This window comes from Grosmannia clavigera (genome assembly GCF_000143105.1).
Source record: "Grosmannia clavigera kw1407 unplaced genomic scaffold GCSC_173, whole genome shotgun sequence".
Classification (NCBI taxonomy): Eukaryota; Fungi; Ascomycota; class Sordariomycetes; order Ophiostomatales; family Ophiostomataceae; genus Leptographium; species Leptographium clavigerum.
This window is the reverse complement of record NW_014040765.1, coordinates 656,714-684,277: the sequence shown is the minus strand read 5'-3', so window position 1 is coordinate 684,277 and position 27,564 is coordinate 656,714. Positions and strand designations below refer to the sequence as shown.

Here is a 27,564-nt window from a genome sequence, read left to right as displayed (position 1 = left end):
CGTTTGGTTTCAATTGCTCGTCATTCTCCACAATTTGATATCTGTCTCCTTTCTGGAAAAGTTTGCTAGATGCGCAGATGATTCACACCCTGGCGAATATGTGTTTGTTTGTGAGATCGTTGACGACCGGCAAGCCGCCGAGGGGGGTTCGCGCATCAGTATCCAAACGTGTTAGATATGCAGCTCCTGTGGACGGGATCGGTCTGGCGGCACGACGAAGACGGTACCTGAGATGTGATGGGATAGTAAATACAAGCGTAAGAATGGGCGAGTCTCAGCTATTGACCTATTTTAACTATTTTTATTTTATTTCAAGTTTATTGAAATATCTGAAATTTGCGTGTCAATTTTTTTTCCGCACTGCGGCTGACCCACACAGCGCTCCATACAGTGGCAAAACCCCCTCTGAGGAAGTCTTAGTAACGCCCTTCCACTGCTGTTTCCCGTTTCCGGCCCTGAAGAAAAGTAACAAATTTTCTGGGTCGAACAAGTTTAGCCACTTGTGACGGTGAGAAAGGTGTGCCCTCTTCCCACCCATATTCTCTGCATCAAATTTTTCAGGCCTTTTTCTTGTCAACTGCACGTCTCGCCTTCTTACCCGTTCCTGCAGCCCAGACTCGCGCGACGACACGCAAACGGGGCCTGAGAGAGGATTGCCTATCTGCAATCAGGCTAAGAAAGGCCAAAGAAACAGGCGCCCCTCTTCTCGCCCCTCGCCGCTTCAGATGCTGGAGAGAGATCCGTGCTCCGTGACCGCCTTCTTTGACGACACCTTGCCACCGCCAGCAGCCGTCGACCGCCGCTCCGCCCAAACGGTCTGCCTTTCCAGAGCTGCCCGGGCAGCTCACTTTCACCACGTCTTCCCTAAAGAAACGTAAGATCTCCCGTCCGTCGAGAAGAGGCGACGACAGCGTTCTCGCCCAATCGACCCATCATCAGAGACAGCCACAGCCACAGCCTCAGCCCCAGGCTCCCACGTCAAACGGCTCCCACCTGATCCTACCGACAACTGAAGGCGAGGAGGTGGAGGACATTGACTTTCTCGGAAACGACGGGGACGAAGACGTCGACGACGACGAAGACGACACAGACGACGAAGACGAAGACGAAGACGAAGACGAAGACGCCAACAACAGCGACTTCCAACCCAGCTTCTCCTTCTCGGCCGCGTCGACAATTGCGTCCTCCACACGAGCCACGCCATCCTACTGCGGCCGCGACAGTTCTGTGCCTCTGTCGGCCACAGACGAGCCTGCCGACATCAGCAACGCCGGCGATACTTCTTCGCCGTCGCTGCAGCAGCTGCCGCTCCCGGCACATCGTCATCCCCATCGACGGCTCGCACGCAGCCAGTCGCCACTTGTCACCGTCTCGCACCGTGCGATTGTCATGGGCGGAACTGCCGACCTGCCGCCCAGCTACAGATCGAGTTCGCCTCTGAAGCGGCCTGCCTCCAGCATGGACAACAGCACGGACGGTGGTGCTGCTCCGACCAACGTTGACATGGCCATCTTGCCGGCCGATCAGCCAGCAGAGGCACTGAAGCCGGCTCCTCCCATCGAGGAGCAGATACGGACGATCGAGGGCCTGGTCAAGGACTTTGGCAGCAGCGAGCTGCAAGAGGGCACGACCGCCTATCTCGTCTCCCGGCGCTGGCTGGCTCAGGCGCAGGCTCTCGGCAGCGGCGACGCAGCCAAGGCGGCCAAGGCGGTGCCTCTGGGCCGACTCGGGCCGGTCGACAACGCAGACATCATCGAGGGCGTGGTCCAGGACGTGGAAGGCAACGACGCCGTGCGACTCAAGCCGGGCACCGGCCTCGAGGACTTTGAGCTGTTTTCTCAGAGCGCCTGGGACCTGCTGGTGTCGTGGTACGGGTTGGCGGACGGCCAGCTACCCATCGTTCGCGTGGCACACAACACGGCGCCGACGTCGACGATCCCCAACGTGCAGTACGAGCTGCACCCTCCCGTCTTCACGTTGCACCGCCTTTGGTCGCTCACCAGCGGCATTCCCTTTGACAAGGAAGTCGGCGACGTCGAGCAGCCGCCGCCTTACATCATGTGCTCCAGCGCCTACAACATGCAGGCCTTCCTCAAACGGGCCAAATTCCTGCTGCACATCCCCGTGAGCCGTCGTGTGCGCCTGTGGCGAGTACCGCGAAAGCTGCCAGCTGGTGAGCCAGCAGCAGCAGCAGCAGTCCGGCCCGCCCCAGTATCACAAGTATTGTCCACGCCGCCGGACTCCCCCCGTCTTGACGCCACGGGCCTGACCAACCCCCAGGACTCGTGGTCCCGGCTCCTGCTCGAGGTGGCGGACTTTATGAAGCTCGAGGTCAACTCAGAGCGCGAGACCCTGGCGATCAAGGACTTGACGCATGACCGGAACTACAACGGCAGCCAGCCGCTGGCGTTTGCGTCACTGACGGTTGACCAGACGCTGGTGCTGGACGAGAACATCGAGCGCACCATGTGGGTGTCCACGTATCACCCCAAGGGCAACAAGGACAAGGCAGGCGCAGCGACGTCCTCGTCACGACCCAACAGCAGCCGCGCCAACCATGCATCTGCGTCCGCGTCCGCGTCTGCGTCTGCGGCAACAGCGCGGACCGGGATCGCGGCCAGCGCGGCCAGCAGCGGGCGGAACAGCCCAAACCAGCAGGGCGCCTTCACGCGCGGACGGGCTAAGCAGAAGTCGGGGCGGGTGATGGGTTGCGTGGGGCTGAGCAATCTGGGCAATACGTGCTACATGAACTCGGCGCTGCAGTGTGTGCGCAGTGTGGAAGAGCTGACTAAGTACTTTCTCGTGCACGAGAGCGACGTGGAGATCAACCAGGTCAATCCGCTGGGCCACGGCGGCAACGTGGCGAAGGCGTACTCGTACCTGCTGGACGAGATTTACAAAGACAATGCGCCGTCGTCGATCTCGCCGCGCGGCTTCAAGTCGACGATCGGGCGGTATGCGCCGGCGTTTTCAGGCTACGGACAGCAAGACTCGCAGGAGTTTCTCGGTTTCTTGCTGGACGGGCTGCAGGAGGACCTCAGCCGGGTCAAGAAGAAGCCGTATATTGCCAAGCCGGACTCGACGGACGAGATGATTGGCAACCCGGCAGCGATTAGGGAGATGGCGGAGCAGGTGTGGGACATCACGAAGAAGCGGGATGACTCGGTGATCGCGGACCTGTTCACGGGCATGTACAAGTCGACGCTGATCTGCCCGGTGTGCCAAAAGGTCAGCATCACGTTCGACCCGTTTACCAACCTGACGCTGCCGCTGCCGATCCAGAACGTGTGGACGAAGCGGGTGCGGTTTGTGCCGCTGAACGACCGGCCGGTCAACCTGGACGTGGAGCTGGACAAGACGAGCGGTTTCCGGGCGCTCAAGGAGTTTGTGGGGGCGCGGGTGGGCGTGCCGGCAGAGCGGCTAGTCGGGGGGGCCGAAGAGCTGCGCGGCAACTTTATCAAGGTGTTTGACGACTTTGCGTGCGTGTCGGAGGAAATCAGCAACGGCGACACGATTGTGCTGCACGAGGTGGAGGCAGCGCCGACCAACCTGACGGCCAGCAAGACGCCGCGCAAAAAGTTCCGGTCGATGATCCTCGACGACGGCCAGGAGATCTTGCCGTGGGACAGCCCGCTGGCCAAGCGGCTGTTGGTGCCAGTGACGCACCGGTTCGACCCGCTGCAGTCGGAGTCGGGTAGCAGCAGCAGCAGCAACCGGCACTTCAGGGGCAGCAATGCAGCCGGCCCGGCGCACTTTATCATGCTGACACCGGAAGAAGCCCGCAGCGAAGACGTGATCCGGCGCAAGATCCTCGAGAAGGTGGCGTCCTTCTCGACGTGGCCCGAGTTCGCCAAGGCGGACGAGGAAGCGTCGGAGGCGGGCAGCAGCAGCAGCAGCAGCGGCCACGTGAACAGCAGCTCCGAAGGCACCGAGGGCGTCTTCAGCGTCTCGGATGCCGACTCGGCAGTCTCGGGCAAGGTGACGGCGCGGTCAGTTGAGAGCGAAGACGACCTGGTGGACGTGACAATGAAGGACGGCGAGATGGAACCGCAGTCACCGGCGCAGACACAGGCACAGGCACAAGCCAAGGCGGTGCTCTACAGCTACAACCGTCGGCGGCCAAAGTGGGTGTCCGATCCGAGCACGTATCTGCCGGGAGAGCTGCAGAATCTGTTTGACATGAGCTACTTTGACGATGCACACAACACGATCCCGACCCGGTGGATTGGGTCCAACGACGACAAGCCGTACCCGAGGCTGCGGTCGCGGATGCGAAAGCCAAGCACAACAGCGACAGCGACCGGAACCGAGATGCAGAGCCCGGGCACGGTGGACAATCTGGGCGGCAGCGACAACGACAACGAGAGCGTTGCCGGGGATGCGCCGACGCCGGAGCCGATCGTGTCGGAGGTGACGCGGATGGTGGACGAGTCAGAGTCGGAGGACAGTGTGCTTCCGGCCGTGCAGCGGCTGGCATTCCGGCACACGGCAGCGACCAAAGTAGGGGGCCGGCGGAAGGCAAACAAATCGGGCGCGAAGACGCACGTGACCAAGGGCGTGAAGCGGCGATCACGACAGCTGCAGCAGACAATGGTGTCACAGGGGCAGACGACCGAGACGACGTCGGACGGCGACCAGGCGACGGGAGCATCACAGGTGTCGCGGCTGTCGGAGGGGCCGGGCAATGAGGAAGCACCGCTGGTGCGGATAGGCGAAGGCATCGTGGTGGAGTGGAGTGCGAGCGCGTGGGATGCCGTCTACGGCAAGGGCGGCGAGTCGGATGAGCTCCGGGGGGCGCCGACGTACAGCGAGCCGGTGATGCTAGAGGATGCGGAGCTGCAGGAGAAGAAGCGGCAGCGACTGTCGCGACGGAAGCACGGGCTGACACTGGACGAGTGCCTAGACGAGTTTGAGCGCGAGGAGATCTTGTCGGAAAACGACACGTGGTACTGTCCGCGCTGCAAGGAGCACCGGCGGGCGAGCAAGAAGTTTGATCTCTGGAAGACGCCAGACGTGCTGGTGGTGCATCTGAAGCGGTTCAGCTCGAGCGGGTGGCGGCGCGACAAGCTGGACACGCGCGTGGACTTTCCCGTCGTCGGCCTAGACCTGACGAAGCGGGTGCTGGACCGCCAGACAGGCAAGCAAGAGACATACGACCTGATCGGTGTGGACGACCACTGGGGCGGTCTTGGGGGGGGACACTACACGGCCTTTGCGCGGAACTTTATCGACGGCCAGTGGTACGAGTACAATGGTGAGTTGTGGTGTGGTGGTGTTGAGATGTGATGAGATGTGATGAGATGTGATGAGATGTTTGTGTTGTTTGTTGTTTGTGTTGTTTGTGTTGTTTGTGTGTTGTTTGTTGTTTATGTGCTGTTTGTTTGACTGTGGATATACCTCTGCACTTCTCGCTAACAGTCGCAACAGACTCCTCCGTGTCCAAGGTCAGTGATCCCAACCGGGTTGTCTCGGCGTCGGCATACCTGCTGTTCTACCGAAGAAGATCAGACGTGCCCCTGGGAGGCCCACGATTCCAGCAGATTGCCGACCGGTTCAGCCGCGAGATTGCAGCTACCGACGACGACGACCGCTCGGATGGTGGGTCGGGGGAAGGTCGGCGTCTCGGCACAGCCTCCTCCTTAATTGGGTTGTCGAGCGCATCGAAAGGAGCCGGAGCCGGAGCGGCTCTCCGTCATCCGGGCGTCGGTCCTGGTTTGGTTAGTGGCGAAGGCGGCATCGGTGGCGGCAGCAGCAGCAACGGGAGCATCAGCAGCCTGAAAGCCGCAGCTGGTGGCGACCATGACTACCTCTACGACCAGCAGAGTGACGGTGACCCGATTGATTTCTGTGCCCGGCCAGCCGGTTCGACGGGCATCCTGAACTTTGGCAGCAGCAGCCAGCACGTGGAGCAGCGGGACGGCGACAACGACAACGATGAAGACGACGACAGCAAGACGGGCGGCAGCCGCGACGTGGCGCTCTGGGACCAGCCGTCGTGGAGCTTCGGACACCTCGGCAGCGGCCACGGCTATGGCGAAGGCGAAGGCGAAGGCGAAGGCGAAGGCGAGGGCCTGCTGCTGTCGGCGGCATCGTCACCCCCACCGCCCGATTTGCTCGCACAGGCCGGCATGGAGGACATCCAGAAGCAGATGTGGGCGCGTAAGGAGTCGCAGGCACAGATGCACACGGTGATGGCAGACATGGATGACGACTCGGGCAAGGCGGTGGAGATTCGCGTGAGCGAGGACGAGACCGCGACGATGGACGAGTGATCAGGGTGGATAGGTCGAGAGGAGGGGGAAGTTGAGAAGGGAGGCGGAAGAGGTGAGGACACAAGACGACACCAGCATCTGCACATATCGGATAGACGAGAGCATCTTTACGTTACAAGGCTCCAGGATGGGGCAATTCATGGGCAGGGTCACACATTTATGACATGCGGATTCTTCCTGCCCGTCCCTGTTGAGCTGGATAGGAATTTGTACAAAGGACGGGGCTGGGACGGGGATGTTTGCTTGTTTGCGCGTGGCCGTCTTTTTTGCATTGCACGTTTTGTTCTTTTTCGCATTACGGAGTACGCATACAGAAATACAAGCTGTGCTGCCAAGCCTCCGACGCGCTCTATCGAGATCGACCTTTCTCCTGGGAGGCAAGCCGGCGGAACGGCCGGCGAGCAGACCCGTCTCTGAGACACAGGATAAAGGCTTCACAAACCATACTCGGCAGAGATAGGACGCATTGGCGGTTTTAGAAGCAGCCCCTGATACGACCCTTTGTAAGATACAGAGTACGAGTACAGGTTACTGCCGAGCAGCCGGACAGCAGCGTAGTGACCACGTGGTCGTTCTCGCTATTTTTTTCTTCTTTTTTTTTCTTTCCTCTTTTTCTTTTTTTTCTTTTTTCTTTTTTTTTCTTCCTTTCCTTTCTTTCTTCTTTCCTTTTTTTCACTCGAACGGATTGAATTCTCTTTTCCCGCGTGTGCAAGTGGAGAAAAGACGGGAATTAAAGAGGAAACTACGAGTAAGATACGAGTGCTCGGAGCAAAGCCCCTGTTGTTGGAGCAGGTCCCATCGCCAGTGGCTCCCTAACCACCTCCTGCATCCGGCCAGCTATCGCGATCAGAGGGGGGGAATTCTAGTGTGCATCAGCTCGAACCAGCGTGCATGGTCGTCGAGACAGGGGTTTTAGGCAGCTCGAAAATCGGATGCGCACGTACTACGACTATGTACTGTGCATGGTCCGTACGGAGTGCCCCGTATACAAACGTCAGCAGAACAAAGGTGCGCGACTGTCTGATTGCGAAGCTGTGACCAGCGAGACGACTGCAGGGGTCTTGCAAGAAAGGGGACCGGATGGCAGTCTATTGGGGTATTTGTGAATGATATGTGTATGGCCTCTCTTTGGCTGGCTTATCAGCAGCCAGATAGAAAGCAGGGTTAGCCTGTGGATTGGGTGGGCTCTGTGGGTTTTGTGCCGCTTCCCCCCAATTTTTCCTCTTTGCGCGCAGAGACACCCTAGTCCATGTGGGCTGTGGGCGTGAGAGAGGGCAGCAAGACGGCCGAGGAGCAGCCAAGCGCGCAAGGTAAGCCGGACTGGGAAGTATCTTACAGCGTCTGAAACATGATGCATGGAGCTGAGAGCCGGGCAGGGCAGGAACAAGCGACCCTTGGGTCGGAAGCAGCGAACGAGTACTCCGTACTCCGTACAGAGCACAATGAGCAATAAATAGAGCACGGTCCACCCGGATGGGCTGGCGATCTCTGGGCCGCCCTAGAGCAAGAAAGCTTGTGGGAGAGCCGAGGCACAATCATCCGACAAGCGCCTTCTCGATTCGGGTCGTATCGTCGTGTCGTCGTATCGTCGTGTCGTCGTATCGTTGTATCGTCGTATCGTGTCGTATCGTGTCGTACGTGCTCTGCGCCGCCGTGCAGCCTGGGCCGGGGATCGCGACCAGGGAGGAGGCTGAATCTGGAGTTGCCCGTGAGGCCGATAGACGACAGGCAGCGCCGAGCTCGAGCGAGAGGGGGGGCAGAACCTATCTTACGACGTATTGCCTAGATAAGGAAGGTCGCCACTCTGCTCTCGTGCGCCCTACTGCCCAAGCGTGGAAGCCGCTAGGCCATTTGGGGCAACGCCCGCTGTCGGTCGCCGCGCGCTGGTGGACGGGAGGCTGACGACGACAAACGGCCCTGGAGCGTTGGGCGGCAGAAGGAGAGCGATGGAGCACTCAGCGATCGCTGGTCAGGATGTCGGGGTGCCCAAGCGGCCGGCCTGAAATGGAGGTAGAAGGGGGAGGAAGACAAGAAGAAATAATAGAATAAAGAAAGAAAGAAAGAAAGAAAGAGAAAGAAAGAAAAAGAAAGAAAGAAAAAGAAAGAAAGAAAAAGAAAGAAAGAAAAAGAAAGAAAAAGAGAAAGAAAAAAAGGAAAAAAGGGAAAAAAGAGCTAAAATAATAAAATAATAAAAAATCATGAAAAGATCATTCCGCTAAAGAGGCATAGCTGATCGGCTTTCCCTTGTCTGATTTGCCTCCCTCTTAGGTAAACGGCCCCATTGCCTGACCCTATTCTGCTGCTCTAATGAATCGCGCCTGGTCCCGCCAATCGCATCTCGTCAATGTTACGTGTTATCCCGCCATCTCACTCTCCAGATTGTGCTCCGTATTTTATTCCTCTAATTTGCCTGTACATACTCCGTACATAGTAGTACGCACATACTTCGTACTCCGTAGTATTGCACGTCTCCCCTCCATCGCTGCGCTCGTGGCTATCTCTTCGTCCCACAAGGGTCCAGTCTGGCTGGTCGGCCCCCATGGCCTGTCCGGAGTACTCGTACTTGTACGATACTATGTACGACGTAGTGCACCACTGCTCCATAGCGCTATGTATTTGTACCGCCGCGCCCTGATACAGACGTCGTACTCCTCCGTAATCCTCCCACCATCTGCGCTAACGCAGCTGGGCTACAGCCAAGTTTCGGCACAGGCTTCTACGGACCTTCGAGAAGCCTGTCGCCAGCCCGCCGATGACTTGTTTTTTTCCTTTTTCTTCTTCTCGCACCATTCTGCTTTTTCTTCTTCCGCCGGCACACGCCCCTCCACCTCCCTCGCACCCCCCCGAAAGAACTGTCAGGACGAAAACAGAACAAAGAACCAGCACCGGTCTCTGCTGCGTGCGCGCGCCCTGACAGCTCTCCCATCCGATCGCGCGCGCACTTTCTGCTCTGCCCTGGCCGTTTGCCGTCTGTCGCTGTCGCGCTGTCCCCGCCGTTGCTGCCGCCCGCCGGTCGCTCCTGCTCCCTGCTCCCTATGCTCGTACTTGCCTGCAGGTAGGGAACGTGGCAAGCACACCCCTTCTTTTGGCACCCCCACCTACCCTCCCGCTTGTTCCTTTCCCCTTCTCGAAGCCCGTCTGCCCCAGTAATAATCCCATAGTCGTACTCGTTCGCTCCTTCGTCCTTCTCACCTTTCACCCCGTTCTTTCCTTCACCCATCCCTTCGCTCCTTCTTCCTGCGAAACGACCACTCTGCACACCCGCCCCTCTCTGGCCGCCTTGCAACAAGACCCCTGGCTCTTCTTTTGCCTCTTGCTCCTCGCTCTTTCCCATTGGGTTGTGCGCCATTTCCCGCTCCTGCCTCTTGCAAATCTGTCTGCTACCATACCATCCTTTTGCCCTCATCGCCATTCTCCCCTATCGCCTTCTTCTTTTTTTTTTTTTTTTTTTTTTTGGTTTGTTTCGGGTTTCCTTTTTTCCTTTTTTTTCTGCACTCTTCAGCTTTGCCGATCGTGGGATCAACTGCCCACCCCTCTGCCTTCTCGCCTTCTCGCCACCGCGCACGAGAAAAGCTACACGCCAACCCAGATCAAATACGCGCCTGCTCGAGCGTACTGGACCTGCTCGGATCCCGTTCCTCGCCGGCTTCTGCGCATTCTCTTCTTGTCATACACTCGCCGTTCTGTGCCCTCAATTCGTCTTTTCCACCGTCGGCATCGCTGGGCGTGTACACTCACTTTTGCGCCCTGTCAAATTAAAAAAGGTAAGCCCGCTAAATTCTTTTAAAAAAAAAAAGCTGCTCTCTGCGATGGCGCTGCACCGCTCGAAAAAGCTCGAATCTACACATTTGCTTGCACACAATCGCTCTGGTCTTTCTGGATATCGACCTTCGATCCGTCTAGTCAGCTGTCTGGCTCCCTTTCGCTCCTCGAGAACGGCGCTCTCTCATCTCGTCCACATCACGCGACACCATCGAATCCCCGGTTTGCCGCTTAGATCGACGACGATCTGGCTGCATGGCCAACGAGCAAAGAACGAGAGCGTTGGCACCCACGGGCATGCGCCCGATCCATGAATTCGCACCAGCTTCGGCAGTCACTAATAGTATCCGAAACCATCCAACCGCTCACCTGATATACGGCTCGGATCTTCAGACAATCTACGGCTCAGCTTTCTCGGCAGGACGCGGCCGAACGACGACACTCAACGACACGAAAACTTACATCACTCTCGTGTTATTCTAGCTGTCGCTTGGTCTCAAAACTAACCTGTATCTTTAGCCCTTGTTTCTGTTGTTCCGGGTCTCGTCTCATCCCAGCCCCAACTGCGGCCTGTCGAAGCAACCTGTTTTCGCGCCGCTCAAAAACGTCACGTTTCACCAACGGCGCTTTTTCTTCGACCCGTCTCTTTTGGCCTTCTTGGACCCGCCTTATTTGTCTTGCAGCTCTGGCTACTACCTGTGCCATGACATTGTTTGCCGACGCTGCCTATTTTTAGATCTTATCATCTGCTTCTCAGAGCACATCGGCACACCCAGCAACTCAACTTTCTTGACTGGACCACCTGCACTCGTTCAACATCCCAGGCTCGCAATCAAGACAGTAACTTTCGTGTACTTTGTCTGGTTATCATACATCGCGTTTTCGGCCCACATACTGGAATCAGAAAGCAGAGCAATCTATTTCTGAACAGGGCTGGGGGGCGCGCTGTGCAAGGGGGGTCATTCGGAACATCGCGTTCGTTTATCGCCGGCTGTCTGGTGTTTCGGGTTGGCGAACCCCCTCCTTCACCCGGGACTCACAAAGCGAGTTGATATCCTCAAGTCCTCGGTATCACAGTTGACCTCCCACCTCGACTGGATACCCTGGGCAGGTCCTCCATTCCTGTCTTCTCCTTCTTTCTTCTCATTCTTCTCTTTTTGCGGCAACGGCCAGTCGTCGGGACTGGCCCGCCTCTTTAACCAGCCACAATGGATGCTACTCGCTGCAACGTTATCTATGTCGACCGGATCATTCGTCTGGACCGGGTTCACCATTCTGGATCTGGACACAACATTCAAGGACAGCTGACAGACCACGTGTCTGTTGCCTGGGAATCACGTATTCTGGAAAACAACGTAAGGAAGCTGGCAAACGTCTTTGGCGATGGTATGTGCCCCAGTGATACAAAGTGGTCGATTTCTGATAGCCAGGATCGCTAATCCTGCTTTCTCGCGCCCTTAGTCCACCTTTGTTCCACGGGCAGCGCATGTATATCGAGACTGTTCAATTTGCAAGACGAGTCTATGCTGGACCTGAAGCCAACCATTGTGCTGATCGATACGCCCTATGACGAGCGAATACCTATGGAGGACCAGACTCGGTCACGATCGCCATCCCCTCATTCAGCACCCCAGACCGGTGTCGACGAGGATCCTTTTTCTCCGTCCGCAGACGACGTTTATGGCCTGCGATTGTTACAGCGCATAGTGTCTGAGGCTCATCTGCGCAATCTAAGCAAACTTGTCGTACCGGTTCCTGTCATTGACTTTCCCGAGTCCAGGGCCAATACCTCATATGGCTCTGCGGCTCTGAGTCCCGAAATAGACGGCTTTTTGTCAATTGAGCCACAACCTCCCCGACCAGACCGACCTGCGAATCGGCCACTTTTGAAGAGGTGTCTCACACTAGGCGCTACCGACGTCCTCCTCAGCCCCATCCATTCGCAATGCATCACCGGCCTCGAGATCCACGCGTACTGGGCTTACAAAAGCGCCGTACGTGATCAGCAGGTGCTATCAGAGTTTCGGCGTGGCCGTAAACGCTCCTGGGTCGGCATTTCTGACACGAGGCCGTACGCCTATCTGCGCGAGAACATGGTTGCAACTCTGATGCGGAGAATCTGCCAGATGGATGATGCTGCCGAATTGCCCGTGGAGACGGTCCGGCTCTCCGTTGCCGCTCGCCGGAAGACGGTCATATCAAAGGAAATCGGAAACTGGCATTTTTCTGCACACGACCTGAGTGATGACGAGTTGGTTGAGGCTTCGGCGTTGATGTTTAAGCATGCGTTGAGCATGCCGGAACTAGCACGATTCCGGATAGCAACAGGTAAGGCACCTGAACAACAGGCTTTTTCATTCGTTTATACCTGGCCTTGTGCTGCGGCTGACAGCTCGATTGCTCCGCTTTAGACCAGCTGATTTGCTTCCTCATCGCGTGCCGGGCAGCCTATAATGCTTTTGTTCCATACCACAACTTCCGTCACGTTGTTGATGTTTTACAGGCAACGTTCAACTTTCTCGTCAAAATCGGTGCTCTTCCCCCATATCCGGTGCCGTCACCGTATGAGAAGCCTGCAACACCACTGCCGACACCGAAATCGCCAATGGCGTCTCTTATCCGGCCATTCGAGGCGCTGACCTTGCTCATCACTGCCATTGGCCACGATGTAGGCCATCCTGGCGTGAACAATGGCTTCCTCATCGAGCTCAACACGCCACTAGCCCAGCTGTACAATGACCGTTCTGTTCTGGAATCGTTTCACTGTGCAGCCTACTCCCAGATTCTGCGGCGGTACTGGTCCGCCGCCTTCTCCGACACGAAAATGCGGAATTTGATGATTAGCTCTATCCTTGCGACCGATATGGGACTGCATTTTGATTACATGAAGAAGCTTCGGGTTGTTCAAGACAAACTTGCTGAGAACCCGGACGAACTTGTACTCGAAGAACAGGTCCCTTTGGCCTGTGCGCTCCTGGTCAAGTGTGCTGATATCAGCAACGTGGTATGTACATCGAAGCTCCGCCATGACGGACATGGACTAACACTGGAAACAGGCCCGGAGACACGATGCTGCTGTTCAGTGGATGCACATCCTCTCTGACGAGTTCTCCCGACAATCATTGATGGAGGCCCAGCTGGAGATCAAGTCCTCTCTGCTATCCCAACCTACGAAGGAGCCTGTGACACTCTTTCGATCACAGCTAGGCTTCATGAATTTGTTTGCCATTCCGCTCTTTCAGGAGGTTGCCAATGTCATGCCCGCGATGCAGTATTGTGTGGACGAATTGGTAGTCAACAAGGCTTTGTTTGAGAAGAGCATTGCCGACGAGTTGGTCAAGCCAACCCCGGAGCTAGAAAGAGGCTGTCCGCTCAGGCTGAACACGGACAGTTCTGCACCTGCAGCAAAAAGACCAGGGGCCACTTCGGGGCAGACGGCAACAGCGATACCAACAGCACAACGGCCCAGAGAGTACTCTGCACACGCAGATGTCAGCGCCACACCCAGACTGATAGGTCTAGACACCCTGTACAAGGGCGCAAACGGCGCAAACGGGCTGGGCTTGAACTTCGACTCCGCAGCGGTGTATGCAGCAAGCGATCCGTTCAACTCAATCGATAGCCGGAGCTTCACGCCCACAAATCAGCGAGTGAGCGAGGCCACAGACGGCAGCGCGTCCCTTCCCAGCGGTGGCGATTGGGCGTCTCAAGCCACCAGCGCAACGACCGGCAAGATGCCACTTTCTCCCAGCACTCAGGGCACGAGCGTCGTCAGCCGCGACTCGCTGGATCGGCCATCCAGCGTGCCGGCTATTTCTATCAGCAATACGGCCGCCGATGGCCTGACCAAGTCTCTATCTGGGTCGCGGAGCGCCACACACCTGCCGATCGAAGACCAGTCATCGATGTCGTCAGGTGGACACAGCCATGGTAATGGAGGCAGCAAGCTGCAGCCGGAAAGGGGTCTAAAGAAGAAGACGAGTCGATTTAGGTTGAACGCCTTGACTTTTCTCCGACGGCACCTCAATCCGAGTCCACCTCTTCCAACATCCTGCCCAAACTCTGATAGGTCGGATTTGTGAGACAGGCGTCATTTCTTTTGTTTGCCAGCGAGTGGCCTCACACACCCTATATTCTCTTTTTACTTTGTAACAACAAACATGACACCATGGGGCAGGAGTAATGACACTGACGCTTTTCGTTTATTTTACTATTCACACATACCTTCTCTTGTATTTCTTTATTTCTTTCGGGCATGGAGATGATGCAGGCAGGCATCATGGATTCTATGTACATTTATATGCTCTTTCTGTTCGGGTCTTCACCTATGCCCGTTATTTTACGATGCAGCTCGAGTGCGGACGCGCACTGCGAGAGAATGTTGATACCTCGTCGTGGTGGATTTAGAGCGAGCCGTCCTTGGGAAAGGCTTGCACGGAAATCCAAGACAAAACTTCGGAGTAATGGGGCCGGGGCCGGTGAAGGCGGTTTAGGAAGGCGGCGCCTGGGTTGGTCCTGATGGCGATCTTCATTCCTGGAGAGCAGGACTAGTGTATACATTGAATTACAGTGTACATTTCACAGGGAACGTGATTTGCGGAGATGCTAACATCCGTGATGGGAGAGCGTGGCAGTTTAAGAGTCGAGGAATTCGATCAGAAACGTGACCATAATCTACTGCATCGTCGGCCACTTCAGAGATTGTGGTTGTTCTTGGTTCTTAATTGGCCAGGTCCCGATCAGAGACCCAGCAGGCGAACTAAAAATGAAAAGTAAAATAAACAACAAACGCCATCTAGCATAACAGTACGTTAATGATCCATTTCGAGAGGCTTTGCGTGACTATCGCATATATCTATCTATTTCTCGACCCACTCGCCGCCCAACCAGCGGTTGAAGAAGTCCAGGGACGCCTCCGGCTGGTCATATGGCACCATGTGGCCGGCATCGTAGATGCGGAGGAAGGTGAAGTTGCTCGCGGCCTTGACCGTGCCGTAGCCAACCTTCTTACCCTCAGCCGCAGACTCGTCGTTGGCAGAGCTGGTGGACAGCTTCAGCGCCTCAGTCGAAGCCTTGCCAAAAGCCTTCTGGCCGCTCCACTCCAGCGCATCGGCCCAGGCACGGTTGCCCAGCCAGTTGCAGATGTAGTCAGCATCGCCAGCGTAGATGAGGACGGGGATCTCGGCCAGGATGTCGGGCACGAGGCGGTGGAAGGGCTGCATCCAATCGCCCTGGAGCAAGAAGTTGCGGTTAATGTCAAAGTCACAGCTGTCGTACGAGTCGACCTCAGCGCCGACGGCGGTCTTGACCTCGTCCTTGTTGAGGTAGTCGGCGATCCAGCCCATCTGCGGGTAGCAAAGGTTGCTGGTGTCCTTGCAAGGGCCACGGATGTCGTAGACATTCTGGCCGGTGCTCTGGTAGGGGCCGATCATGGCATTGTTACAGTAGATGGAGGCGGGCACGCAGCTCCACACGCTCTTGGAGTTGTAGCAGTTGCTGATGAGCGACTGGCAGCGTGGCAGCGAGTTGTCCATGGCCTGGCACTGCGACTCGTCCAGCACGGCTGGCCAGCCACCTTCACCGCAAGCCATGGGACGGTACTGCTCGTACTGGGTGAGAGGGTCAGTCAGGCCGTTGCCAATGAGCACGGACTTTAGATTGATGTTGCGGTCCTTGTGCGCCAGGATCTCGTGGGCAAAGACAGGAATGTAGTGGCCGGCGTACGACTCGCCAGCAATGTGGAAGTCCTGCTTGGCATACTGGGGAAACTGCTTGAAGAAGAGGGTAAGGAGTGCATAGACATCCTTGCCGGCAGCGACGGTGTTGCTGACGGACGTGCCGGAGTAGGAGTAGCCCACGTTGACAGGCTGGTCGAGGAAGATGACGGAAGCGTTGGCATTCCACGAAAACGGGTTGTTGACAACCTTGATGTTCTCGTCAATGGCCGAGGGGCCGAGCTCGAAGAAAAGGCCAGTCAGCGAAGAGCAGCCCGGGCCGCCGTTCAGCCAAAGGACCACCGGATCGTTCTTGGGGTCATTCCGGGACTCGAAGAACCCTGATCGGTTAGTACGAGAGCTGGACAAGGTACAAGACAGCGAAACGGGATGTCGCCAACTCACAGTAAAACAGATGCTTGTCATTCTCGTCGTCGTCCAAGTAGCCGCTGTACTGCTTCACCTTGTCGATACCAAGCTTGGACGGATCGACAGCCTTGACACGCAGGTTGTAGGCGTTCATGTCACCGCTGTCCTCGTAACCGGGGGCGGCCGCGGTCAGAGGAGCAGGGACATCAGAACCCTTGACGATAAAGTCCCAGTGGTTATCGGGACGACGGGTGTGCTTCTTCGGGTTGGAAAAGAGGCTGGCCTTTTCAAAGGCATCAGGCACCAGCTTCCGGACATCCTCCCAGAGGGCCTCGGCATCGGGCGTCAAGCCCTTTAGGATGCCCTGGAGCGAGGAAAGCAGGTCAGATGAGCTCGAAGGCACGGTATCGTCGACGGGGGCAAGCTTTTCAGCATTGCCCAACACCTGCTGCTGGCCAGGCGGAGACAGCAGCGAGGCCGAAGCGGCGCCCACAATGACGGCCGAAGCGGCAATGCGCATGATGGGAGAGTGTGGTGGAGTAGAGAAATGTGTTGGAGGGGTGGTGGGTGTTTTGCAGCAAGACAGCGAAGAGGTTGAGGTAGGGGAAGATGGCAGGATAGACAGAGGGGAGAAAAGGGATGGGAACTTGCGAGGAAGACGACGGTTATGAGGGAAAAGAGGGCGCTGATGTCAAGGCGGGCAGGAGCCGTCGGAGCAGCAGCTGCTTCGTTCGATTCGTCCAGGCAACACACTGTGCATAACTTCTATTTCAGGCTAGCACAGACCCACTGTTCCAGCACTCTTTGGGCCGAGAACACGAGATAAGAGGCTGTTCCTGCTCGTGCACAACTGGCCATGGCTACGATACCAAGGTCTCCACTCTTGCTGGCCATATTGGCATTTCCCCGGAACAGTATCTTGCGAAGTACTGCATGCGGACATCTAGAGCTTCGATAGGACTGCGACGAGAGAGCAGCGGAGAGCGAGCGCTCTGCTTCCGGTGCTCCAGCACTTGCCACTCAGGCCAATGACGCAGCTGCTAGCTGGTAGCCGGTGCCGATCCAATGCTGTCAACGCTCTATGAGACGTGAACACGAGACTGCCGTTGCGTCATGCAAGCTTTACTGCGTAGCACTTGCCAGCAGGTACGTCGTACAGGCGCCAAGGCGGTCAGGGCAGCACACCAGCACACCGCCAACGCACTTTCCCAGGCAGCGGCGACTCTCTGAAATCCACGTATGTCCGCCGCTAGTCCTGTTTCGAAGTATCCACACCGTACGTGTTTGTGGATGGCACTGTCGGCAGTTCGTCTGCTCAACCCGAGTCAAGTCAAGCCAATCTGCGAATGGCTGGCAGACTTGAGCGTGCCGTTCGTCCAAGATGTATCTGTACTTGATCAGGAGATCTCTCGCAGCCCGGTGCGGCAGCCTTGCGAGACCGATGTGCAGCCCGGACGACAGCCAGAGCCTGTAGCATCATAATGAGGGGCGACCGAGTCATAGGCTGGCGCATTAGTAAGATTTTATTCCCAGTCCGGAATGCGGCAGTACTTTGTGAAATTTTCCGGCTGCAGGATTGCAATACGCATCATTCCCTTTCGCTCTGCTTTAGCACGGAGCAGCCTCGTCCTAGCACGAGAACAGACCCGGTCTGCATATAGAACCATACAATAATAACACATCTGCACAATGTCGCGCAATATCAACCAGCCGGTATCCCAGATCAAGCTGACCAACGTGTCGCTAGTGCGCCTCAAAAAGGGCAAGAAGCGCTTCGAGATCGCCTGCTACAAGAACAAGGTGCTTGAGTGGCGCTCAGGCATCGAGACCGACCTGGACAATGTTCTCCAGATCCCCAACGTCTTTCTCAACGTCTCCAAGGGTCAGAGCGCCCCGACCGCCGAGCTGATCAAGGCCTTTGGCGCCGACGCCACCACCGAGTCGGTCGTGCTCGAGATCCTGCGCAAGGGCGAGATGCAGGTCGGCGACAAGGAGCGAGCGGCCCAGCTAGAGCGCGTGCACCACGAGGTCATCGACCTGGTAGCCGGAAAACTGGTAGACCCACGCACTAGGCGGGTCTACACGACCGGCATGATCGAAAAGGCCCTCGACATGATCAGCACCCAGGCACACCAACATCATCAGGGCGGTGGCGCGGCAGCAACAGCAGCAGCAGCAGCAGCAGCAGCAGCAGCAGCAGAGGGCGAGACACCGGCAGAGGCACCAGTCAAGACACCCATGTGGACGGGCGTCACCACGGCCAAGAGCGCCAAGTCGCAGGCCCTCGATGCCATGAAGGCCCTCGTGGCCCTGCAGCCGATTCCAGTCATGCGCGCCCGCATGCGTCTGCGCGTCAGCTGCACGACCAGCGTGCTCAAGCAGCCGGTCAAGGCCACGGCCGCCGCAGGAGCAGCATCCTCTGCCGGACCCGTCGTCGGGACCCCGTCCTCTGGCGGAAAGGGTGGCGGAAAGAACAACAAAAAGGGCCAAGGCCGCTCCGAGTCGGCTGCTGCAGTCACGGCACCGCACCAGAACAAGGACGAGGACGAGGACGGCAGCCAGCGCAAGGCGGCCGCTACTGTCAAGGACCGCATCCTCGGCTACATCGAGCAGGTCGAGAGCCAGGATGTCATCGGGTCGACCTGGGAGGTGGCCGGCTTTGTCGAGCCCGGCGCCTATAAGGCCCTCTCTGACTTTGTCAGCAATGAGACCCGTGGACAGGGCCGTGTCGAGGTTCTGGACGTTGCCGTGACCCACGACGACTGAGCCGGCCGGCCGGCCGGCGTTGTCTTTGTTTGCTTGCCTGCTTGGGAGTCTCGTTGCTGCATGGCTTCGGCGTCACTGGTAGAGGGACTTGACTAATGAAGCTTATGTATCTTGCTTCTCGGAAATCGATAGGTTGGCTGGGATAGAGGCTGATTACGATTACCCGTATATATACACTCAAAAACATACATTACCACAAGATGCATAACAGCAAGAGCACGCACCACCTCGCCATCACGTCTCCTCAACCAGACAAGAGTTTCAAGTGTTTTCTTTTGATTTTCTTCATTTTTATTCTCAGCGAGCCCCGGTAGGCAGGTCACTACGGTTCACGCCTTGACAGGACTGTCTCCCTTACTCCGTCCCTCTTGTCGTCAGGAGGGCCACGCAAAGAAGGCACCAACAGCAGCAAATAAATAGAAAAACGAGGTAAAATATATATGCCCCGGCCATGTAGTCCCACATGAAAAACCCACCCCCCGTTGTCCGCTGCTTTTGTGGCAACTTTTTCGTCCTCCCGCCTCGTTTCTGTCGTTCTTTAACCACCCTTCTTCTTGGACACACCGACAGTCCGGCCGCGACGACCGGTCGTCTTGGTGTGCTGACCGCGCACGCGCAGGCCCCAGTAGTGACGGAGACCACGGTGGGAGCGGATCTTCTTGAGGCGCTCGAGATCCTCGCGGAGCTTGGAGTCGACACCGTTGGCCAAGATCTGCGAGTCCTTGCCGTCGACGATATCGCGCTGACGATTAAGGAACCACTATGCCGGCGACTGTTAGCATTGCCATCACCAACTGACCGAATCGATTCGGCCACATTAAATGAGTCCACAAATTGAGCAAAAACGTACGGAGGGGATCTTGTACTGCGTGGGGGACTGGAGGATGCTGACTATCCGCTCAAGCTGCTCAGCAGTGAGCTCACCAGCGCTATTCGAAGAGTCAGTCAGGCTTTCCCATCAAATTGACTCATCCTGCTTCGCAGACTCGACGTACCGGAGGTTCAGGTCGATATCGGCCTTCTTAGCAACGATGTTGGCATAACGGCGACCGCAACCCTTGACCTTGGTCAGGGCGTCTGTGATGGTGTGTCAGTCCTTCTGTATCCCTCCGCCGTAGCAGTGCGCTCTTAGCGAGCGAAGAAAAGCCGGGTGGATTGTACTAACAGACGACCTTCTGCTTGCCATCGATGTTCGTGTTCAACAGACGGATGATCTATTTCCTCCAGTTAGCAAGTCTGGCCTCGTCGTGCGGCTGATTTCATGCGCCATTGGCATAATCGATGGGTTCGGAGAAAGCGGCGGCAGCTTTCAATGTGATGTCTCAACGTACGAACTGGAAGTTGTCTGGTTGCGAAAGTTAGTACTGAGATTTTCCATCTTCACCCACCACCACTGTCGCCTTTTCGGGGAAGACAGGACGAATGCAAGCAAGCAATGGGAATTAGTACGCACTCTTTTCTCCTGAAACAAGAGACATGGTGGGCAACGTCTTCGTCTGTCGACGGTGATGCTGCTCTACCTGGATGGTTGAAGGAGAAGAAGGTAAGAGGAATTTATCGTGTGCCAATCCTTATTTTTTCACGAAAAATTGCCAGACTAGTGGAAGAGGGCACAGCGTGGGAGGGTAATTGTGGTCCCGGAAAATAGTAATTGCTTAGCGCTAGGGCAAGATGCTCCTCACGTGCAATACGAGAATAATAATCACGTGATAATGACAGTCTCCACTTTCCATCTTTGGACTTCAGTATCCGTTGTGTCGAAACCGCACATTCAAGAAATTCAAACTTGTGCTGACCATACACTCAAGTTCTGTGCGGGTACCATATAGGAAGGCATCCACGATGGCCACGCTGGCAAGCGCTCCGTGGTATTCGACTTTCTTTGATTTGCTAGCCTTTCCATTCTCTAGTTACATTGTGTGCATGTTACATCTTTTAGACGGACTTGTTTCTGTGATTGCGAGGATGTCAGTCGAAACATGTGATGGGGCTACGATCAAACATCAAGGGAATGCTGCGCCAACGTCCGTTCATGAACTGGTCGTTTTCTTTACTAGCCACTCCGGTCTATAACAATCACCGATGCGCTGTTCAGAGGCAGTATGAGTACATTTTCTGTCTTGTCTTGGCTCTCCTTTGTAGATTGCAACGCCAAATTGAGACTGGAAGGATGATATCATTCTCTGAACATATGAAAATCACAAATAGTGAACTCTCAGACCACCGGAACGCCTAGAAAAGAATTGGGATATAATGTAGTATGCAGAGACCTAGAAAAGGGTGTATAAGTCGTAACCAGGCAAAGCCCGCCAAAATTGGGGGACTAGGCTGTGGCAGTAGGCAGTGCGGTCGATGTGGCAACGGCTGGCGTAGAGACGGAGGTGGTCGTTGAACTTGCTGCTGCGGTTGCAGACACAATAACTCTGCTAGAAGAAGTGACGGAAGCTACATCGGGTGCAGAGATAGCGTCCGCGATACCTAGCAGGGCTGCAGCTGCGGCGTTGAGGCTGGATGATTTTCCCAGCGACAGTCCACTAAGCAGCTGCGCAGCGATCTGCTCGGCCTGCAGCTCGGCCGACTGCAGTGTAAAAAGCGTCTGGGTGCTTTCAAGCACGGCACAGTCCTGGCTGAACCGGTTGACATCCTCGACTAGGAGGCTACCCTGATTCGGCAGGATGATAGCAGCTGGGTCAGAGACGATCTGGGCGCCGTTAGGCAGACTCGGCGCCTTAGAGCCATAGGGCAGGATGATGCTCTGGTTGAATTTGCCAAATGGGTTGCTGGGGTCGAAAGAGGTCACCTGTCCTGAAGACGACGAATTGCCTTTGCTCTTGCTGCTACCGACTGTCGTGTTGGAAAAGGCAGCCGTGTTGGCAGCGGCGGACGCAGCATCAGCCGTGGTTCTCGCTGCGGCATCAGATACGACAGAAGCAGAGAACCCAGACGGTAGTGCTGAAAGATTGAGGCTCGCTGTTGGTAAGCCTATGGTCATGGGACTGGCGGCAGTCATCATGACAACGACGGTGCTCTGAGAACCCTTGTGGTTGGCAAGCTGCTGGTTGACCATGTAGCGTGTGTTGGAGCCACCTTTGCTACGAACGTCGACGACTTCAGTGATGACGATGATGACAGTGTTCTGGAGGAGTGTGAGAATGAAGAAGCGTATGAGTTTGAGGGAAAGGTGAAAACTCTGAATACGTACCACCTCTGAAAACTTTGCGAAAAAGTGGTTGACGCGAATGTTGTTCTTTATGATCCCAATCTCCTGGACCAGAGCCAGCTGGGCCTGTACAAGGGCTGAGAATTCTTGCTCGGCAATCAGGGCCAGCTCGGTGACGAGGTTCAGGTTCTCTTGGACGATGACCACGGTGGGCTCAATGATCGTCTGCTCAATGACAATAGTGTTCCCGCTGTTACCATTGCTGCTGTTGCCCCCGTTGTTTTTCGTAGCTTTCAGAGGCCGACCCACGACATGGCGCTTAATAGATGTCCTCCGGTCGACAGTAGCAGGTGCTGTCATTATATTAGTGAGCAGTAAGATTTAGAACCCCAACAAGATCGTACTCACCAGCAGTCGCCAGGGAGCTGAGGCCAGCCAGGGCCATAAGCACGCTTGAGACATGCATTTTGAAAACGAGACGAAATAGATTGATGCAGTGTGGTGAAGAAAAGAGTTGCCAACGCACTCGTAGAAAACAACAAGTACTCTCGACGAGGACAGAAAGAAGTAGTAAAAGACAGACAACAGCCCGCGCAGTCAGTACAGTCAAGAAGCGAACGGCAGCCACTAGGGCGCTCTTTAAAGATGGGAAAGAAGGAAAGGAGAAAGGAAGCAAATTGTGTGACCGCGTTGTTAATAAGACAGTAATGAAGAGAACACAGCAGAGCCCAAAGGGAGGAGACCAGTGCTATATATGCAGGTGGTCGTGTCATCGAATTTTTCGCTCACGATTGATGTTAATATGGAGACTGCTACAAGTCTAGAGCTACAGCCTCCTCGTTCTCCCCTCTCGACTTGAGCATCCGGCTCTCAGAAATTCCCGTGTGGCAGCAGCCCCTTACCAGGCACGCATTAGGCTGCCACCGAGACAAAGGCGGCACCGGAGAGAAAACGAGAAACGGAGCTCGGGGGAAAGGGTGCAAGTATACGACGTGATGGTGCAGCCCAGGTGCAAAGACCATATTGTGTCGTAGCTAAGAACAGGCGCCCGTTGCTAAGCTAAGCTGACACGGGCGAGCTTAACCGGGCCATCAGCCTATTGATCTGGCGCTCAGACACGAGCAGAAGGGCCTGGCTTTCGCATCAGTTGTCATCCGAGATCTAGAGAACAGATGTGATAGCCAATAAAAGGTAGTGTCGGCACTTGCCGCACAGATCCTTAGCCTGACTTCAAAACACGCATTGTTTTGTATCGTAACTCTATGCCATCAATGCAACCATAAGCTAGGATAATCTCTGCTGAAGGAATTTGGAATTGCAAGTCTAAGACGACGGGATTTTGCAATCCGGTGCACGAAGTTAGAATTTATGCCATGTTCTGCAACTGTCGACGCTGCTTAGCTTGATTGTCCAGAGGATGGTTCGTAGGTCGCAAGGAGGCCCAGGACTTGTTTGTGTTCGCTGCTTCGATTGCATTGTGCCGAACCTAAACGTTCTCCCCGGCAGCTATTTCGCCCCCATTGCTCACCCTGCCAGCAGCGTCGTAGCAATCGGAGCTCAGCCACTGTGAAGTGTCGCAGAGAGCGCGGTGGTCAGATGGTAGGCCGGGCAAGCCAAGACCCGGGGAGAATAGACTTTTATCTGAAACAACGAAAGGGGACCCTAGACCATCTGTTTGTTCAAGCTCTGTTCAGTGGATACACATCAGACTTTCGTTTGCGGCTTTATGTCTCCATCTATACCGATCTTGATGCAAGTTACATGTGACAGAATCCGAGGGCACAGAGGGTCATCTGCAGGCTAGCAGCGCACAATTAAGCTGCCCCCGACATGAGTGTATTGTATGCCATCCGATTCGAAGAGAGGCTGGTCTGATTTGTGTCCGGATAAATTGTAAGTGGGAAATAAAGAGGCGAAAGGTTTGACCAGGAACAGAGGAAAATCTAGAAAGTAGAATGCGCGGAAGGGAAGGGGCCAAACCCATCTTAGGAAGGCACCACCCTTCAGTTACGAGCAGCCCAGATCAAGCGGATAATGCCACAACTCCAGCTGAGGTTTTGCAAATACGAAAAGATGTCTGGCTTGGACGAACTAATCTCAGCATTGTTTGTGTATGTTATAAGTTGACCCTCTGCTTGACAAAAACAAGTCCTAACGCCAGCAATCGAAAGCCCAGTACTGCATGCCAACTTGAATTCCTGGCCGCTTGTTTGTCCCATGAAAAAGCTCCGCATATGATGCCTAGACCTATGGTCCCTTCTCGCTTCCTTCATTCGACCAGAATACTTGCGGATCTTTCGACTGCCCTCCCTTCTGGTCCTCGAAACGCTCCGGTCAGGTCTAGCGGTCCTTCCAGTTGGCTGCGCACCACAACCACGCTGATCTCCTCATAGTCGTACCGCAGTTGTGGTCCTGGCTCCCACGAGATCTCAGCGCAGTTTTCGCCTAGAAATTCACTGTCTTCAGAACTGCCGTCGGCGCTGTTGCTGCGTCCCACCAGCTGTTGTCGCAGTTCCACAATGTACGGCTGCAGCACGTCCCGATAGTACATCAGAGCGTCCAGACGCGCCGGAGGCTGTGGCCGTGTCCATCGAGAGAAAGCGTCAACGGCCTGCGAATTAGCTGCGGTCACGGTGCTGAAAGATCCCTCATAAATAGGCACAAAATGAGTGCTGGGGAGGGAGGCAGCCGGTTCTTCAGCTATAGCAGGTCGGACCACCTGGGTACTGTTGGCTGTGCTGCCTACAGAATCCACATCGGCTATGTCGCCGTCTCTTTGGACTTGCTGCCTGCTGTTAGGCTTTTTCTTCGTCGCAGCCTCGTTGTCGGTCTCAACGTCGTCGCTCTTATCGTCGTCGCTATCGCTGTCGTCCTCTTCATCAGGTCCTTTTTCTCGCACCTTTTCCTTCTGTTCGGGCTCGTCTTCGTCATATTCATATACCACATAGCCTCCATCCTGGGAATCCAGGGCTTTGCGCTTGAAAACGAAGACGTCGTATCGTGGTAGAAGCACCAGGTCCCTGTACTCAGAGTTGATCGGCCGTTCGTTGTACTCGGCAGGGTCCATGTTACCAAACTGCTGTGTCTCGCGCTCCACATACACAAACACCACTTCGCCGCTCCTGTAGTGCACCCGCCCGAAGAACATACCGTCACGTTCCTCGTCCTGCGCTCCGTAGTCTAGCTCAATTCGGGTCACCGATGGCCCAGCCCGGGGTATCATACTTGCCGCGTGCTGGTTCGCCTCGTTTTTGTCCGCAAAGGCCTTTCCGCGAATGATTTTTCCCATCAGGTTGCCGTCAAAGGACGCCGGCAGGCGCTGAGTGCGGAATACTGTGTATTGAATGACAATGCGGTCCTTTTCAAATGGCGGTGGCCGTTTGGCGGCGGGTACGGCTGCTACTGATGTCTTCTTTTTTGTGGCTACTTTAGGGACTTCTTCGCTGTCTGGTTTTCGTACGGGCAGGTCAAGATCGACATCGTCTATCTCCTGCTCGTCCTCCAATGCGCGTTTTCCTCTTCGCAGCCTCTTCGCAGCCTGCTCGACCAGCCTGCTTTCTGCCAGCCTCTTTTTCTGCAGCTTCGTAAGCACCTTGCGCGAGCTCCTGGCTGCCTTGCGGAGCTGTCCGGGTTCTGGAAGCTGACATTTTATCGTCGTGCTCGGCTTTGGCTGGATATGTCGCGACTGGATGCTTTTAAACAGCGAAATATCGTCCTGTATTCTGGCGGTCGAGGCGGCGGGTGGCAACGACGGACGTGTTCCTGCGGCTGTTTTCACTGCCTTTGACGAAGTCTCAGCATCAGATTTCCACTTCTCTAGGCTCGTAGGTATTTTGAATGCTCTGTGGTTGTGGTCGTGAAGCTGTGGTGCCGCATCTGCGGCCCCATGCGATTCCGGGCCTAAAGCATGAATTGGTGAAAGACTACCCCTAGAGCTGACATTATCGTCACTGCTTCTTCTGCTTCTAGTAGCAGTGCTCTCATTGTCTGATGTAGATGCAGATTCCTCCTCCTCCTGATCTTGACCAAGCGCATCCAAGACAGGGTCAACATCTGAAGTTTGACTGGGTTCCTGCTCCTTCGAGCCACTACTGCCACTACTGCCACTACTGGAGCTTTCGCTGTCAATAAGGTCAATGACGCGGCCCGCCGTCACGTCGGGTGCTGTTTGGGCCTGAGACTGGGTTGAGGCATTGAGCGGACACGACGGTTGTGCAGACGCAACGCTCTTGAAAATTGTTGGTAAGTGGCCAATGGCCTCAAATATGTTGTGCGAGCTTGAATCCGTTGAGGCTGAAGTCCCAGAACTGGTGGTGAAATTGCCGCTGCCAATCGGCTTGTCAATCTGAATGCAGGGGAGATGGGGTTTGGCAGCTGTCGCTGGCAGTAGGCCTGAAGTAACGCCTTTCTCCGGTTGGTCCGATATTGCTGCAGTGTTGTTGTTTTTCTTCGAAGCAAAGTTTGCGAAGGAGGAGGAAGAGGAGGCTAAAGGTGATGATAGGCCGTTTGACCGATTCAGAAGACGGTCCAATAATTTTCGGCCGTTGTTTGGATCTTTATTTGACGAAAGAGAGCTGCCGCCTAGATCCAAAGAATAAGAGGCTCGCTCGGTCAAACTGGATCGACTGCCTTCACCGATGGTGAGACTACTGAGCCCATAACCGCCGTATTTTCTGCCTCTCTGTAGCGATGTGACACTTTGCTTCTCCTTGGCTATTCTGGACATCAGAGAAATAAGACTATTTGTTGTAGCGGGCACGCCATTTCCTCCGGAATCGTGAGTTGCATTGTCGCCGAATCTGCTGTTGCTGCCAACGTCTGCTCATAGAGTAAAAGTGATGTTAAAGAACTGAAGAACTGATCTTTGCGGGTGTCTTGAGATAACGTTATAGTAAACTCACCAAGCAGATTCGATGCCCTTGCAGCTTGTCTGTCATCGGTCCTGACTGACTCCCTCCATAAGAAGGGCAATGGCCTGGTGTCGGATGCTGACGATCGTTTCATGGCCGTCTTGGTTATTTTCGAGCAATTGTTGTAAGTTCCACGCCGTTTGTGATGAGAATATCAGACTGGACAAAAACGCTGGGGGGCAAGAACAGACACAGGTTTATATGACAAGATACTTTTAAGTGAAGTGCTGAATTGATGCTACTCTCGCCTAATCGTGACGCGGTCATGTGGCGAGTAAGGTGTTGCTTGATCTTAAGACGATATAATATAGCTTATAGTATATCAGAAACAAACAAGGTGACTGGAGAGTGACAGCAAGCTCTTTCGGCTCAGTCAATCCGCTTTTTCTGTGGTCGGAGGCCATAACCACCGTATCGCCCTCATCACTCTCCTCCACGATTGTCTTCTCGCCCTTGCTAGTCGTCGTTTTTTTGGCTGCTTTGAATGTAAGAGACTACCTTTGCTGTGCTAACTTGTAACTGGCTGGATTTAGGAGGCACTGGATTCGTTGCGCCTAAAAGTTTCCAGTGAGCAAAAGCCTGCCTTTGTGTTTCGTGACGATATTTGGCTT

At 55.4% G+C, this 27,564-nt stretch overlaps 8 protein-coding genes across 8 annotated transcripts; 3 read left to right on the top strand and 5 right to left on the bottom strand.

The window, feature by feature from the left end:
- Nucleotides 1-725: 725 nt before the first annotated feature.
- CMQ_7490 (ubiquitin c-terminal hydrolase) lies at nt 726-6,272 on the top strand (the record flags this gene model as incomplete). Its single annotated transcript, XM_014314495.1, has 3 exons — nt 726-874; nt 1,152-5,254; nt 5,428-6,272. 3 exons carry the CDS (start codon nt 726-728, stop codon nt 6,270-6,272), a joined length of 5,097 nt encoding a protein of 1,698 aa, XP_014169970.1.
- Nucleotides 6,273-9,127: 2,855 nt separating this feature from the next.
- On the bottom strand, nt 9,128-9,684 carry CMQ_7035 (uncharacterized protein; the record flags this gene model as incomplete). Its single annotated transcript, XM_014314040.1, has 2 exons — nt 9,128-9,321; nt 9,375-9,684. 2 exons carry the CDS (start codon nt 9,682-9,684, stop codon nt 9,128-9,130), a joined length of 504 nt encoding a protein of 167 aa, XP_014169515.1.
- Nucleotides 9,685-11,242: 1,558 nt separating this feature from the next.
- On the top strand, nt 11,243-14,116 carry CMQ_7293 (3'5'-cyclic nucleotide phosphodiesterase; the record flags this gene model as incomplete). The annotated part of the gene is made up of 4 exons (XM_014314298.1): nt 11,243-11,420; nt 11,496-12,362; nt 12,446-13,038; nt 13,091-14,116. 4 exons carry the CDS (start codon nt 11,243-11,245, stop codon nt 14,114-14,116), a joined length of 2,664 nt encoding a protein of 887 aa, XP_014169773.1.
- Nucleotides 14,117-14,893: 777 nt separating this feature from the next.
- CMQ_7515 (carboxypeptidase y precursor) lies at nt 14,894-16,637 on the bottom strand (the record flags this gene model as incomplete). Its single annotated transcript, XM_014314520.1, has 2 exons — nt 14,894-16,089; nt 16,154-16,637. 2 exons carry the CDS (start codon nt 16,635-16,637, stop codon nt 14,894-14,896), a joined length of 1,680 nt encoding a protein of 559 aa, XP_014169995.1.
- A 1,169-nt stretch (nt 16,638-17,806) lies between these two features.
- CMQ_7366 (upf0023 family protein) lies at nt 17,807-18,883 on the top strand (the record flags this gene model as incomplete). The annotated part of the gene is made up of 1 exon (XM_014314371.1): nt 17,807-18,883. One exon carries the CDS (start codon nt 17,807-17,809, stop codon nt 18,881-18,883), a length of 1,077 nt encoding a protein of 358 aa, XP_014169846.1.
- A 538-nt stretch (nt 18,884-19,421) lies between these two features.
- On the bottom strand, nt 19,422-20,361 carry CMQ_7277 (40S ribosomal protein s18; the record flags this gene model as incomplete). The annotated part of the gene is made up of 6 exons (XM_014314282.1): nt 19,422-19,643; nt 19,734-19,812; nt 19,879-19,960; nt 20,049-20,097; nt 20,215-20,228; nt 20,337-20,361. 6 exons carry the CDS (start codon nt 20,359-20,361, stop codon nt 19,422-19,424), a joined length of 471 nt encoding a protein of 156 aa, XP_014169757.1.
- Nucleotides 20,362-21,206: 845 nt separating this feature from the next.
- Nucleotides 21,207-22,509, bottom strand: CMQ_7116 (uncharacterized protein; the record flags this gene model as incomplete). Its single annotated transcript, XM_014314121.1, has 3 exons — nt 21,207-22,019; nt 22,086-22,396; nt 22,452-22,509. 3 exons carry the CDS (start codon nt 22,507-22,509, stop codon nt 21,207-21,209), a joined length of 1,182 nt encoding a protein of 393 aa, XP_014169596.1.
- A 1,803-nt stretch (nt 22,510-24,312) lies between these two features.
- CMQ_7731 (uncharacterized protein) lies at nt 24,313-27,047 on the bottom strand (the record flags this gene model as incomplete). Its single annotated transcript, XM_014314736.1, has 3 exons — nt 24,313-24,843; nt 24,943-26,861; nt 26,945-27,047. The coding sequence occupies 3 exons, from the start codon at nt 27,045-27,047 to the stop codon at nt 24,313-24,315; spliced, it is 2,553 nt and encodes an 850-aa protein (XP_014170211.1).
- Nucleotides 27,048-27,564: the final 517 nt, after the last annotated feature.